Raw genomic sequence first — 14,136 nt, 5'->3', positions numbered from 1 at the left:
ACCCAAGGACATTGAAGGGATGTATGGGGATGGTCCCAGACCAAAGAAATGTCAGGCCAAAGAAGTGGCTTTTTTTGTAAGATCCTCTTTCACACAATAGTTTATGTAAATTGAATCCTATTTTCCTACTGACTTAGATTTTTATTCCTGAGATGCATTACGTTAATTTCTGATGTAGATGCATTACATTAATTTCTGATGTCTTGGAATCATATAACATAGCATGTTAGAGCTGGAAGATCTATGGATGTTAGAAGTTAGAATGCAAAATGTCAGAGCTGGAAGAGGGCATAGTGATTATGGAGTCTAATCCCTTCAGTTTACATATTAGGAAACCGAAGCAGTTGTACAGTGAGAAAAGTCCTGGCTTTTGAGTCAGAAGAACTGGGGCCTAGAAAGCGAAAACATCTTATACAAAGTCAGTTCCATTCAGTTCAATTTGACACATTTTGATTCCATTCAAATTCACTTCAGTTGGACAAACATTTATTAAGTGACTGGAAGAGATAAAAAGTTTTAGAATGAAATGGTACCTGCCTTCATGGAGCTTACAGTCTTATGGAGGGAAAAGAATACATACCTAGGTCCTAGTTAAGTCAACCATAGATAGAAACAGAATGGCATAGGAGGAAGGTTGTCCTGGAAATTCAGTCTCTGCCATTAATTAGGTTTCTTCCTTGGTCAAATTTGGTATCTCTTTGGGTCTTAGGTTCCTCATCTATCAAATTCGTGAGACTGACTGGTCTATCTAAAAGCCCTTTCAGGTGGTTGGTAACTTTCTCTGGTCCTTGTAATGATGTGGTGGGGAGAGGGAAGGATGGGTAGGAACAGACTGGTGGGATATTGTTACCAAGTGAGTATGGGGGGTTCAGGTTCCTAAATATTGCCTAGAGTAGGGGGAGATAAGTTACTGACAAGGTTTTTTTATTCTTCAAATTCTTATGCTTCTCTCCATTTACTTGTCTCAGACCCTTCTTGTCAGAGTTAATTTGATATACTTGGGGGTGGGGGATGCACTGGATTTATGTTGGAAGACTTAGGCTAAGTAATGGAGGGCAAAGAGACAGAATCGGAACAGTAATATATACACATATATATATACATACATGCACACATATACATGCATATACTTAGATGTATATATCTTTCACAATGTCACAAAAACAATAACAATAACATGGCCACAACAAAATTTAAAACACAAAAAAGAAAAAGTTCAGAAGGGGATGGGGAACAGACAGAATGTTTTGCTTATCAGCTTGTTAAAGTTACTGTGTATATTTTTGACAGACTATAAATACTGGAGCTTTTAAAGTTTTATGTATGATAATTTTTATTTATATTTGTGTTTGGATGATTGTGTTGATAGGTGCTAAGTTGAGAATAAATAAAATTTACCTAAAAAAATTAGATTGGGACTTAAGAGACCCAACTCTTCAGCTAATTTATCCTGTGACTTCAGTCACACAGTAAGCTTTTATTAAATACTTACTCGTGCAAAGCTCTGTGCTGAATTCTAGGGATATAAAGAAAAAGCAGAAGTTTTCTTGGAGCTCCCCCCAAGGAGCTTACATTTTAATGAGAGAATCAGCATATACCTTATATGGGCATATACACCGAGTAGATAGAAGGTAACCCTTAAAAGGGAAGACATTAGTAACTGGGGGTGACCAAGAAAGGCCTCTTGCAGAAGGTAATACTTTCTGAGTCTTGAAAAAAGTGAAGGATTCTTAGAATGGGAGATGAGAAGGAAGAGCATTGCAGCATGGGGGATGTCAAGTGCAAAAGCTTAGAACCAAGAGATGGAGGGTTATGTGTGAAGAACAGCAAGTAAGTTTATTTGGCTAGGCTGCTGGGTGCATCTGAGAAGTCTTGTAAGATAAAAAAGGGTCAGGCTGTGAAGCTGGAGTTTATATCTGATCCAGAGATGATGAGGAGACACTGGGATTTATTGAATAGGGTCAGACCCAGGCTTTAGGAAAATCACTTTGGCAGCTGTATGAAGGATAGATTGGAATGCAGAGAGCCTTGAGGTGGGGAGAACAGTAGGAGCCTCGTGCAGTCGCCCAGCCACGGAGTGATGAAGAAGTAAAGCTGAGCTGAGATGGGGACTGTTTGGGTAAAGAAAGGGGAACAAGATGCCAGAGGTGTTTGGAGGCAACCGATTGTATCCGGGGGATGTGTAAGCATGAGGACTCGGGGATGTCACTGGGGAAGGGCACTTGGGTAACTGTGAGTGCCATACCCTTAGCGGTAATCAGAACTCAAAAGAAGGATGGGTTTGAGGGAGAAGAGAACGAGTTCTGTTTTGGATGTCTGGAGTGTGAGAACACTAACAACTCAGGCAGTCAGCAGGAAAGGCTTTTCCTGGGAGGGGACACCTAAGCTGAGCCTTGAAGGAAACTGAAGATTTGAGAGACAGAGGTGAGGAGGGGATGCATTCCACACCTTGGGAACATTCTGCAAAATCATTCAGGCAGAAGATGGAATGCCAAGTTCAAGGCCTGCTTGGCTGGAACACAAGAGTACAACCAGCATGTGTGAAATAAGTCTGGAAAGGTAGTCTGGGGTCAGATTTGGAAGGCCTTGGGATGCCACACTGCACAGGCAGTAAGGAGCTGCTGAAAATTCTTGAGCAGGAGAAATACATGGTCAGATCTGTGCCTTAAAAAGGTGATTTTGAGTACTGTTGGGAGAATGGATTGGAGAGAGATCAGTTAGTAAGTGATGATGGTAGTTCAGGTGATGGATAGATAATAAGGGTGTGAACTAGGTTTAAAAAGATGTCCAAACATTTTCCTGGACTGCAAAAGTGTCTTTGAACCAAGTCTCTAAGGCTCTGTCCTCTGCTGATTCTGAAACCCCATCCCCTGGCATCCTGTGCCCCTCACTTTTTGCTGTTTTTCACTTTTTTCTTTGCAGCAACTGAACCACCCAAATATCATTAAATATTTGGACTCTTTCATCGAAGAGAGTGAGCTAAACATTGTCCTGGAGCTGGCTGATGCCGGTGACCTCTCTCAGATGATTAAGGTAAGCTGTCTCTATACTGAAGCAAGATAGAGACAAGTTCTTATAGATCCTCTCTTGAGTGTATTGGCAGGGTGTATCATGGTGGAGGTTCAGGGGAGGAAGTTTCCCATAGTATGAGCTGAGACTTCATGATTCAGGCAGCACAGAAAGAACAGGAATCTAAGTTGGTTTTGCTAGAGCAAACAAACAAAAAACACCACAGGTCATATCCCAGGGAAATGGGGTGCTCATCACAAGGGTCAGAAGCTAAAGGGGCCAGATTGGAATCAATTGTGAGTCAGTATCAAAGAATCATCAGAAGTTGAGTTGCAGGCAAAACCTAGTTCAGAGTTCTTCACATTTCCGTGCCAGCCTTAGCTCACATGGACTTTCAGAGCTCCTGACCATGCTGCTCTATATCTTCAGTTATCCAGCCTTGCTTTTTGGTTCAGTATATGACTTAAAAAAAAATCTACTCATTTGTGGGTGAGTTCACCGGACTTCTCTTCTGTCTCTAGACAACTAACTTAATTTAGTTTCTTCCTAATCAGAATCTTTTGTATCTATGTTATCAAAATGTCCTTCTTAAGGACTCTTCCATGCTCTTCGTCCAACTTCTTCTGAAGAATTTAGGTCACAAGATTCTACCTTGTCCTTTCTCTGAATTTTGAAATGCACTATTTCCAAATCCAGAGCATGCGACTAGACATGCTTAACTTTCCTCTCTTTCTCTGTCATGAGGTGGAGGTGGCAACAACTGGTCCTTCTTGTTGACCAGGGTCAAATCAGGCAGAAATTTGAATACTCTCATAGTGAGGAACATCCAAGTCGAATAGTGGAGTCCCCACTTTTCCAGAGACAATGCCTTTCTCTTTCTGTTGAGGGTGTGAGGCACTGGCCCAGTGGAAACCACATAAAACCATCCTTCAGGCACATGACTGTTTTTATTCCTCTGAGTTTGAGCCTGCCCCGCCTTCTGTCTTCCCCTGACCAGCTTGAGCTGAACCCTCATTTGTGGGGTAGGGAGGAAAACAGCTGTTGCTATATAGTAGGAACTGGGTGTCTTGACTGAGATGTTTGAAGAGTGCCTTACTGTCTCCCAAGTGCCTGTTTCCTGGAACCTCTCTAGCATTATAAATGTCTGGGCATGAGCACTTTAGATTAAAGAGGCTAATTGTCTTTTCCTTCACTCTGTTAAAGTACTCCTTTGTCATTAGCAGAGCTTGGTGGTTGCAGGGGAGCATTTTTTGTTTTACAGCATAAAAGGCGTGGGTGCTCAGGGATGCAGATGGTGGAGACTGTAAATGACCACACAAGTGGCCCAGCTGTGGCCGTGCCCCTAGGTTAACTGCCTCCCCAAGCTGGAAGCAGTTTGGCTGACACTATGTAAACCAACACAGAGGCTTTTCTAGTGTTTGTGAGCTGAACTTCTCTCTTCCCTGTAATTCATAGCAGAATGAAAATTCTCATGAAAACCTAGAGCAGGAGTTTGTAGCTTGTTTTTTAAAAATATTTTAATGACTGTATTTCAATATAATTAGTTTCCTTTGTATTCCTATGTATCATGTTTTATGATTTAAAACATTATTCTGAAAAGGGATTTATAGGATTCACCAGACTGCCACAGGAGTCTGACATACCAAAAAGCTTAACCCCTGATATATAGAGAGAGAAGAGAAGAGGTCTCAGAACAGAGCCCTCAGGAACAGGAAGCAAGAAACGGTTGATGATCAGTCAGAGGACACTGAGAAGTTACAGTCATACAGGTAGGAAGAAAACCAAGAAAGTGCAGTGTCACAGAAACTCAGAGAAAAAAAGAGTATCCAAGAAGAGAAGGTGGTCAGTGGTGTCATGCCCCAGAGAGAACAAGAAAGATGAAAACTGAGGAAAATATCATCAGATCTGGTGATCAAAAGATCATTGATAACTTTGAAGAGAGGCATTTCAGTTGAGTTGATGAGATCAGAAGCAAATTTAAAGGGCCTGGAGTCAGGAAGACTCATCTTCCTGAGTTCAGATCCAGCCTCAGACACTAACTCAGTGATCCTGGGCAAGTCACTTAACCGAGTTTGCCTCAGTAGTCTCATCCTTAAAATGAGCTAGAGAAGGAAATGGCAAACTACTCCAGTTTCTTTGCCAAGAAAACCCCAAATGGGTTCACAAAGAGTCAGACACGACTGAAAAACACTGGACAATAGCAACAGAAGGGTTGGGAAGTGAATGAGAGGAAGGAAATGGAAGCAGCAAATATAGAGGCTTTTCGAAGAGTTTCATTGTGAAAGAGGAGAGATATAGGATGATCACTCATGGGCATGGGAGGGGAAAATGAGGATTTTTTTTTGACAGAGGTGGGATGGTGGTGGGGGAGACCTAGGGATATTTTTAAGTAGTAATGAAGGCACCAAATATAAGGAGAGATATCGAAGATTGGACAAGAGAAGGATGATTGAAGGGGGCAACCTGCCATAAGAGCCTGGAAGAGGATAGGATCAGGGGTACAAGTAGAGATGGACTCCCTTTTTATCAGAAACTAGAATGGAAGAAGAGAAAATAGGGGATGATGTCAAGAGTGGTGATGTAGAGTAGGTGAAAGCAGGAAGCTCATGTTTTCTCAGTAATATAGGAGGTTTTGCTGAGAAGAAAGGGCAGAGGATGGTGGGGGAAGTTTAGGGAGAGAAGGAGAGGTTTAGAATAGCTACTGTGGGAAGGTGTGATATGATAGAAAGTCAGTGAAGAATTTAAGGATTGCCTTGCTTCAGTGAAGGCCCAGTTGAGATAAGATTACATCTTTGTAGGGTTGGTGACTCCCCTAGCACCATTCAACAACTTGTGTGTAAGATCAGTAAAGGGGAATGTTAGGGTTACAAGGTATGAGCAGTGGTAGGGCAAGGGGGTGAGGAATTTGGGAGCAGAGGATGATGTAATGTTGGCCTGGTTAGCTGTAAGGTCAAGACAAGGGGAGGCAAATGAAGCTGGAGTAGGGATGATGGTCTGGGAGAGCTCTGAGGGGTGAAATGACTGGAGGTCACAGTGAGAATGAAGAAGAGTTTTAGGAGAAGTCAGCAATAGGAGAAGAAATGGAATGAAAGGAGGTTGTGGTCTGAGGAATTTTAGAATCCCAAGTCAGAGAAGTAGAACACTTCCCCTCTTAATGGTATGGAGTTGAAGGGGGGAGTTGGTGGGAGATTGTTGCCTCTGTCTTGGGCTTCTCATGCTAGGGGCTTCATGCCTTTGAGTAGATCATGTTATAATTATCAGGATATAGAGTTTTTACTAAGAGCTGAGAAACTCTTTGCTATATAGAGACTTTGACATGGATGGTTTCCTCAATACTTTAGACCCCAGGTGCTTTCTATAGTAGTTGCCACATTGGAAGAGTGGCCTCCGAATTATTATTGTCATTCTGGCCTGCTTATTTATATCAAGCAAAACAGGGAGATGTGTGTTCATCACTCTCAGAGAAGGTTTCTCAACACAAACAGCCTAGATGGAAGAAGACTTATGTTATATGATGAGGTCTTTCAGATCAGTGTTGTCAAGATCAAATAGAAATGAATCTCTGCAGGCTTCATATTGACTTAGAAAACTTTAAATTAACATTATCTCTGCCCTATTGTATTGTGTTTATTTTGTTAAACATTTCTCAATTATATTTTAATCTAATTCTCCCCTGCTAGGACTTTTTGTCAGCCTGTGAGCATCTGGTCCAGATGTTTCCGGTTTGCTGATGATACTGTGCTGATTACATCAAACCCAGAACATTATAGGAACTCCTCAATAAGATCAAATATTATGCAAAAGAGAGCAACCTAATAATGCATACAAAATGAACTGGATGGATGGTGAATGCTGCTGGATAAATAGGGCATTCGGTTAGTGCATCAGTCCACGTATCTGTGATCTGAAGTAGACAATGAGGATGGACAGTGAGTTGGCACCCAAACTGACTATGAGGAAGGAGAGCTGGCTGGATTGTATTTAGGAAATGGTGCAACCCTTTTAATGATCCCACTGTATTCCCTGGTGCTAAGATCTAATTTTTTAAAAATAAATTTTTGTGTGTTTTTATTTTATATCACACTTCCCAATGGATTCTTCCTCCTTACCCTCTCAGAAGGCTGTCTTTTATTATAAAAGGATAAAAAAAGAGAAAATACAGTTTAGAAAAACTAACCAAAGTATTGGTAAAATCTGATATTACCTTCATTTTCCACACCTTTAGTTCCCCACTCCACCCCCCTTCCAAAAACAGGGGGAGGTAACCTACTCATCTCTCTCTCTTTTTCTCTTTTTTTTTTGGCTGAAACTTGGTCATTACAGTTTCACAGCATTCAGTTTTGAGTGTTTTGTTGTTCTTTCCGCTTTTAATCATTGTTTATAATGTTTTCCTGCTTCTTATTTTGCTTAGCATCAGTTCATATGTCTTCCATGCCTTTTGTAGTCATCATATTTATCATGTGTTATAGCAGAGTAATGTTTCATTACAGTCACATATCAGAACTCGTTTAGCTATTCCACAAAGTCCAAAGATTTTTCTCCAGTTGACCACTTCTTTTCTTATCCTATCTGAGTTAATTTTATTCATGTAAAAGCTTTTAAATTTCATGTAATTGAAATGATCTACTTTATTCTTTGCTGTGGCTCCTATCTCTTTTTCAGTTGAGAATTCACCCCAGCTATTGCATCTATTTCTCTTCTAAATTTTTAAGGGCATGATCTTTAAGATTTAGGTCATATAAATCTTTAAATTTATATTTGTAAATAACATAAGGTGTTGATCTAGACCCAATTTCTGCCAAAAATCTTTTCCAGTTTTCCTAGAAATGTTTTTTTCAAATCTAGAGTTCTTTTCCAAGTAAATTAAGGTAGCCTGTTCTAATAGTCAGTTTTAGATACATCTCTTTTTTTTTCAAACAAATGATCTCCTGGCAATGCTACATAGTTGCAAATTTTGGAAAACCTTGATCTCTGAGGAATCAAAGTTGCAGGTGACTCAAAGGGAAATAGAGAGACATCTCTTCTGATAGGGCATTCCATCTTCTTATCTGCGTCTTTGCATTGGCTGTCCCCTTATCTAGAATACTCTCCTTTCTCACCCCAACCTCTTGGAAACCCTAGTTTTCTTTTTTTTAAAAAATTTTTTGCTTTTTTTTTGGGGGGGGAGGTAGGACAATTGGGGTTAAGTGACTTGCTCAGGGTCACACAGCTAGTTTTGTGTTAAGTGTCTGAGGCCGGATTTGAACTCAGGTCCTCCTGACTTCAGGGCTGGTGCTCTATTCACTGTACCACCTAGCTGCCCCCTAAAGAAATTCTTTTTTTTTTTTGGAAGGGGGAAGGTAGGGCAATTGGGGTTAAATGACTTGCCCAAGGTCACACAGCTAGTTTTTTGTGTAGGGTCTGAGGTCAGATTTGAACTCAGGTCCTCCTGACTCCAGGGCCTAATCACTTTGCCACCTAGACACCCCCAGAAACCCTAGTTTTCTTCAAGGCTCAGCTTGGTGCCACATTCTTACAGCACATAAAGCCTGCCTTCCCTGATCTTTCCCTGGCTATTTCCCAGTGTCTTCTCTCAGTGTCTTCTCCCATTCCTAATGACTTTATGTCTATCTTCTATTATAAGGGGGTCTCAAAAATCTTGGTGCAGTTTTAAACTATTAAAGTTATAGTTTTAATTTTCCTGTATTTCCAGTGATAGCCCTTGGACCATAAATCACCTAAGGGATATTATCAAGGAAATGTATGTTTGGTAAAGGAAGTAGGCTAGTCACATGGATAGAACAAGATATAAATAAAAGGATAGCCCAAGTAGTCTGTTGGTGTTTACAAGATATGAAAATAATGTGTTAGAGCAGAAGTGTCCAATAGGTGAGCTGCGTATGGTCCACAGTGCTTCCAAGTATAACCAAACCAGATTAAAATATAGTTCCTGTCTGACTTTAATGTGTTGATGTATTAATCTAAAAAAGAAATGTATAAACATATGTGGTTTCTAAGTCAATATGAGGCTTGCAGGGCTTCTTATGTATGGTCTTTCTTTCTATTTGAGTTTGACCGCATTGCCCATGAAGAAAGACTGCAGGATGTTAGGTGGATCTTCTGTAGTAGATCTGTGGAAGAACACGGACAAGAGTCCCAGGGGATGAGAAGGCATATTGGAGTTGTGATCTGGACTGATAGAGGGCATACCCACATCAATAATATCACAGCCATTAAGAGAGAGCTGCTGATGGATTGGCAACATTCAGACTGGTAGTCTCTTCCTCTTCCCTGTGTGAGAGATGGGAACTTGGCCTTGGACATGGTACCCAAGGGCAGAATAAATTGAAACAGAATATCAGAGCTGGAAAGGGCCTTGGAGAATAGAATGTTAAGACAAAATATGTTAGCCTTGGAAGGGACTTCATAATACACTATGTTACAACAGAAATCAGAGAATGTTAGAGTTGGAAAGGACCTTGGAACAGAGTTAGAGCACAGACCACAGAATGCTGGAGTTGGAAGGGATATGAGAACATTGAATATAAGCATTTAGCAAACACATAAAACATAGAATGTTAGACCTGAAAAGGACCATAATTTGATCTAGCCCCCTACAAGGAAACTGAGACCCAGGGAGAAGTGACATGCTCAAGGGCACACAGCCAGTTAGTGGCAGAACTGGGACTTGGACTCTCAGTTCTGTATTACACTAGGCTTCTTTTTAAATAAAGATAAAGGAACAAAGATGAGAAAAGGGAGGCAGATGATATTTCCCTTCTCTAATCAGATGGTGTTTCCTCAGTTCTATGTCTGTGGACTTCCTCCCTTCTCCATCTCCTTCCTTCCCACTGGGGCCCTAGTAGGATTATAAACGGAGTCTTTGACCAGGGCTTGCTCAGTCTCCATCCCCAGTTGCAGACCGCTGGTACTGGGCCACATTCTAGGTTAGCTCTGCAATCCCAGCTATGCTGCCCTCCATCAGGCGCAAGAAACATTTTTTTTTAAGTTTACTGACTTTCTTCCCCACAGGGACCAGGGCTTGCGAAAATGTTCACTGCTTTGCTCTTCTGTTATTTTGCTCGGAGGAATACTTGTATTGCAGAAAAGCAGCTTTAGTTGAACCATCATCACCTGCTTCTATATTTTCGTTGACATATTAATGCATTCTCAGAGATGTTAATCTTCAGACGCATCCCCGGTGAGAACAGATGTGGTATATCATGTTTGTTCGCACTCTCAGCCCGCTCTCTGCATTTTACCTGTTTCCCTCCATCATTATTCAATGATTATTATAAATGAACACTTTCGGAAAGTTCACCTCCCTGCTTTGGTCATGTACTAAATCATCATCATGTCACAGCAGTTTGTCTTTCTCAGTGTGTGCCTGATGTTGCCTGTTGTACTCTAGAGCAAATCTCCCAGTCACTCACGTTCCCTAGCAGGGACTGGAGCGCACTTATCTTTGTTTTTTCCCTAGCTCAGTGTTCCACACACCATAGGCACTCACTCAATGTTTGTTCAATGAATGATAGAATCTTGGAATGGGAAGAGAACTCAGGACATGGAGAGTTAGAGCAGGGAGGGAACTTAGAACATCGAATGTTAGAATCTGGAAAATGTCAGAGTGAGAAGAGACTGCAGAACAGAGGTATCAAAATGGGCAAGTGGCCTGGGGCACACCCAGGTGCAGCCTAAACCAGATTAAAATGTGATTGGGAAATGCTTAACAATATCAGTAAAAGTACAGTGACACGTAGACAGTAATACATTTTTAAACTAAATCCGTATGCAGCCTGCAGGATCCTTATGTGTGGGTTAGTGGTCACCCTTTTTCTGCTTGAGTGTAACATCACTGCTGCAGAACATGGAATGTTGGGCTTTAGGCTGTCAGAGCTAGAAGATACTATAGAACATCGAATATTAGTGTTAACACAGAAGGTGAGAACATGCAATTGTGGTGTCCCAGTATGTGGCCTATAGGGAAAATCTCATGAATTAGGGATGTGCTTTATGTGAGATTTTTAGTCACAAAGTTTTCCCTAATGATCTGGCACACATGAATGCCAGCAGGGGGCCACAAGGGCCTAACCACCTGTCCACCTATGCCACTGTGTAGCCAGCCTGCCTGTCTGCTGCCAGATGTCATGCTAGCAGGTTTGGATCAGTTAGTAACTCTAACCGTAAGAAATTTACACAACCTGTAGACATGTATTTCTGATCATCTTTCCCACTATTGGAAATTCTTCGATACAATTGGGGTAAAATAGAATAGCGGAGCTAGAAGGAACATTGGAACATAGAGTGTTAGAACAGAAAGTCAGCTCAGGGTTGCACAACCTAGCTTACTTCTCTTCTTTCACCCTCTCTACTCAACATTTCTTTTTGAGAAAGCTGAAGTTTCACTTAAGCAGCTTTCATCACCCCCTGCAGATGTCCTCTGTAGAGGCAATTGCTTTTTCTCTTGCTTGCCTAGTTTTAAAGTGTATAGTACTGGTGTACCTCATTGTATACAGTAGGCATGCTCCTGAAAAGTTGCAAATCATATTTGGTAAATTAAATTAGTTCTCTTTTTCTCTTCATCCTTACTCCTACTTTTTATCCTGCTTCATATTTTTCCACCTGTACCCCTAAGTCCTAAGTAGTTTTCCATTTTTATTCTCATTCTTTCTTCCTCCCTTCCCTTCTCAGAGGAAGAGGAAACCTTCCTCCTCTTAAAAGCTAAACCCACTAAAGGGGCAGAGGATCTGGCTTCAAATTCCACTTCTGATGCTTATTACCTGTGTGACCTTGGGTAGTCCCTTAACCTTCCTGGCTCTGAAGTTCCTCATCTGTAAAATAAGGGGTTTAAATTAGATGATCTCAGAGGGTCTCCTATTACCTCCCTCCCATAATTACCCTGACTCATTTCCAGCATCTTGAGTCTCTTCCTCTGTAAGTACTGTCCTCCCCCCCTGCCCAGTAGGATATAGGATTTACCTGAAGTCAGAGACTGCTTTGTATCTCCAGGGTCCAGCAGAGCTGTCTTTTCTCTCGTGACTTTCAAACATGTTAAAAAAATAAAAATTACTTGACTCCCCACTCTAACTCCTATTGTCGCCCAAATTTCTTAAGTGAATGTTCTACACCCATGGCCCCTTTACCTTACTCTCCACTCACCCTGTAATCTTGCACAGTGTCTACTCTGAGACCACAGCTGCTCTCTGTAAGGACACCAAAAGTGTCAGGCTCACCGAGTCCAGTGACCATTGTCAGTCTCTTCTGTGGACCCCCTCCTATTTCTACGTCCAGTCTCCCCACTGTGGCTTCTGTGACCCTGCCCACTATAAAGTGCTTTGCAAACCATAAACCACTGTTATCAATGATTTATGCCCTCCTTCCATTTCTCTGGCGGCTCCTTCTCTCTTTTTTTCTCACCCCCTAAATGTTAACATCCTCAGGTACTTTAGACTGCCTCAGCTCGAGTGCTCAACCATGGTAGGATGTGTGTTGGGGTTGATGTTTGTCTGCTGTAGTTGCTTATAGTCACCCCATAGCATTGTCTGGCCTGTCAGAGACGGCTGTGCCTTCATTGTCACATCAGAGCTAAGAACCTTGACATTGACTACAACTAGTTCCCTGTGTGCACACACACACACACACACACACACATACACACACACGCACACACACACACTCTCTCTCTCCCTCTCTTAGTCCCTCTTTCTCTCCCTCTCTCTCCCCCCTCCAGCTCCCTACACATCCTTCATATTAACTTAAGCCAATTCTCAACTTCCTTTACACAAAAACACCACAACTATAGCGAACCTCTCTAGCACCTTATACTATAGGACACACATGCCTTGTGATTTGGCTTCATCTTTACTGATTTCTCTGCCATTTCACATTTTTCTTTCTGTAGCCCATCTCTTTGCCTCCTCCCAAGAGTGCAACTTTAGAAGTAATCATCGAAGCTTGCATTCCCCTAGTGTTTTACTATTACAAAGCCCTTTACATATATTATCTCTTTATTCTTTTTTTTCTTGGTGAGGCATTTGCCATTAAGTGACTTACCCAGGGTCACACAGTTAATATGTATCAAGTGTCTGAGGCCAGAATTGAATTCAGGACCTCCTGACTCCAGGGCCTGTGCTCTATTCACTGTACCACCTAGCTTCCCCTTTATCTCTTTATTCTTACAACTGTCAATCACCAAGTGTTAATTAGGTGCTGCTATGTGACAGACATTGTGTTAAGCACTGGAGATACAAAATTATTATTAAAGATTAGGATGAGGATTTTTGGGGTGGAGTTTTTGTGGTGTGGGTAATTTTTGCAAAGATGCCGATCAAAGCCCCTCCATGTCATAAGTTGCTATGGGCAAAAATATAATTCAAGAAATATTTGGAGAGAAAATACTAAGTATATTGACACCAACACAATAAATGTTCACCCTTGTTCAGGTCTCCATCCTCTCTCATGTGGACTTTTGCAGTAGCTTCCTATCTCTATCTCAGATCTCTCCCCCTCTCCAATCCACCCTCCACACAACATTCAAAGTGATTTTCCTGGAGCATAGGTCTGACCATGACACTCTCCTACTCAAACTGCAACGGCTCCCTATTCCTCCAACATCAAATACCAAGAACTACAAACTCTTTGGTTTGGCATCTAACACCTTTCACAATTTGGTTTTAATCTACCATTTTTGGGGGGGGGACGGGGGGCAAGATAATCAGAGTTAAGTGACTTGTCCAAGGGGACACAGTACCTTTTTAACCTTATTCCACATACCTTCATACATTCTACCATCCAGCCAAACGCTCTCCTTGCTGTGACTTACACACAATGCTTCTGCTCCCAACTCTGTGCCTCTGCCCAGGCTACTCCTCTGCCTAGGACCTCCCATCTGCCTCTCAGAAGCCTTAGTTCTGATCTCCACCCCAGAGATCCTTGAAGTCTTTAATACAGATTGTCTTTCTTCCTTGTGCCACATTTCCTCATTTCCAAAGTTCTATCCAGACACCCAGTTTAGATGAACCCAAAACCAGAACTAGGGCAGGGTGACCTAGGGCTTTGCTCAGTGTGACCATGAATGTAGAAAGCACAAAGCGTTTCCTCTTCTGAAGAGGAAAGCCAGGAGTGACTAATGAAAAACTAGGGGGAACT

At 41.7% G+C, this 14,136-nt stretch overlaps 1 protein-coding gene across 4 annotated transcripts in view; it reads left to right on the top strand.

Moving 5' to 3' along the window:
• Positions 1-14,136, top strand: part of NEK6 (NIMA related kinase 6) — a 130,353-nt gene that overhangs the window by 66,736 nt on the left and 49,481 nt on the right. For all 4 annotated transcript variants that reach the window (XR_011167332.1, XM_069082784.1, XM_069082782.1 and 1 more), the window contains one exon: positions 2,923-3,033. Coding sequence is in view for 3 of the 4 variants with exons in the window: in XM_069082784.1 (XP_068938885.1) it covers positions 2,923-3,033 (111 nt within the window). In the remaining variant the exon portion in view is untranslated. The remainder of the gene's footprint in view (positions 1-2,922; positions 3,034-14,136) is intronic.

Source organism: Petaurus breviceps, unplaced genomic scaffold, assembly GCF_028583685.1.
Source record: "Petaurus breviceps papuanus isolate PSGF00001 unplaced genomic scaffold, PetGlider_PUasm1.0 171, whole genome shotgun sequence".
NCBI classification, from domain to species: domain Eukaryota; kingdom Metazoa; phylum Chordata; class Mammalia; order Diprotodontia; family Petauridae; genus Petaurus; species Petaurus breviceps.
Note: the sequence above shows the minus strand (reverse complement) of the source record. Positions and strands in the feature narration are given on the sequence as shown.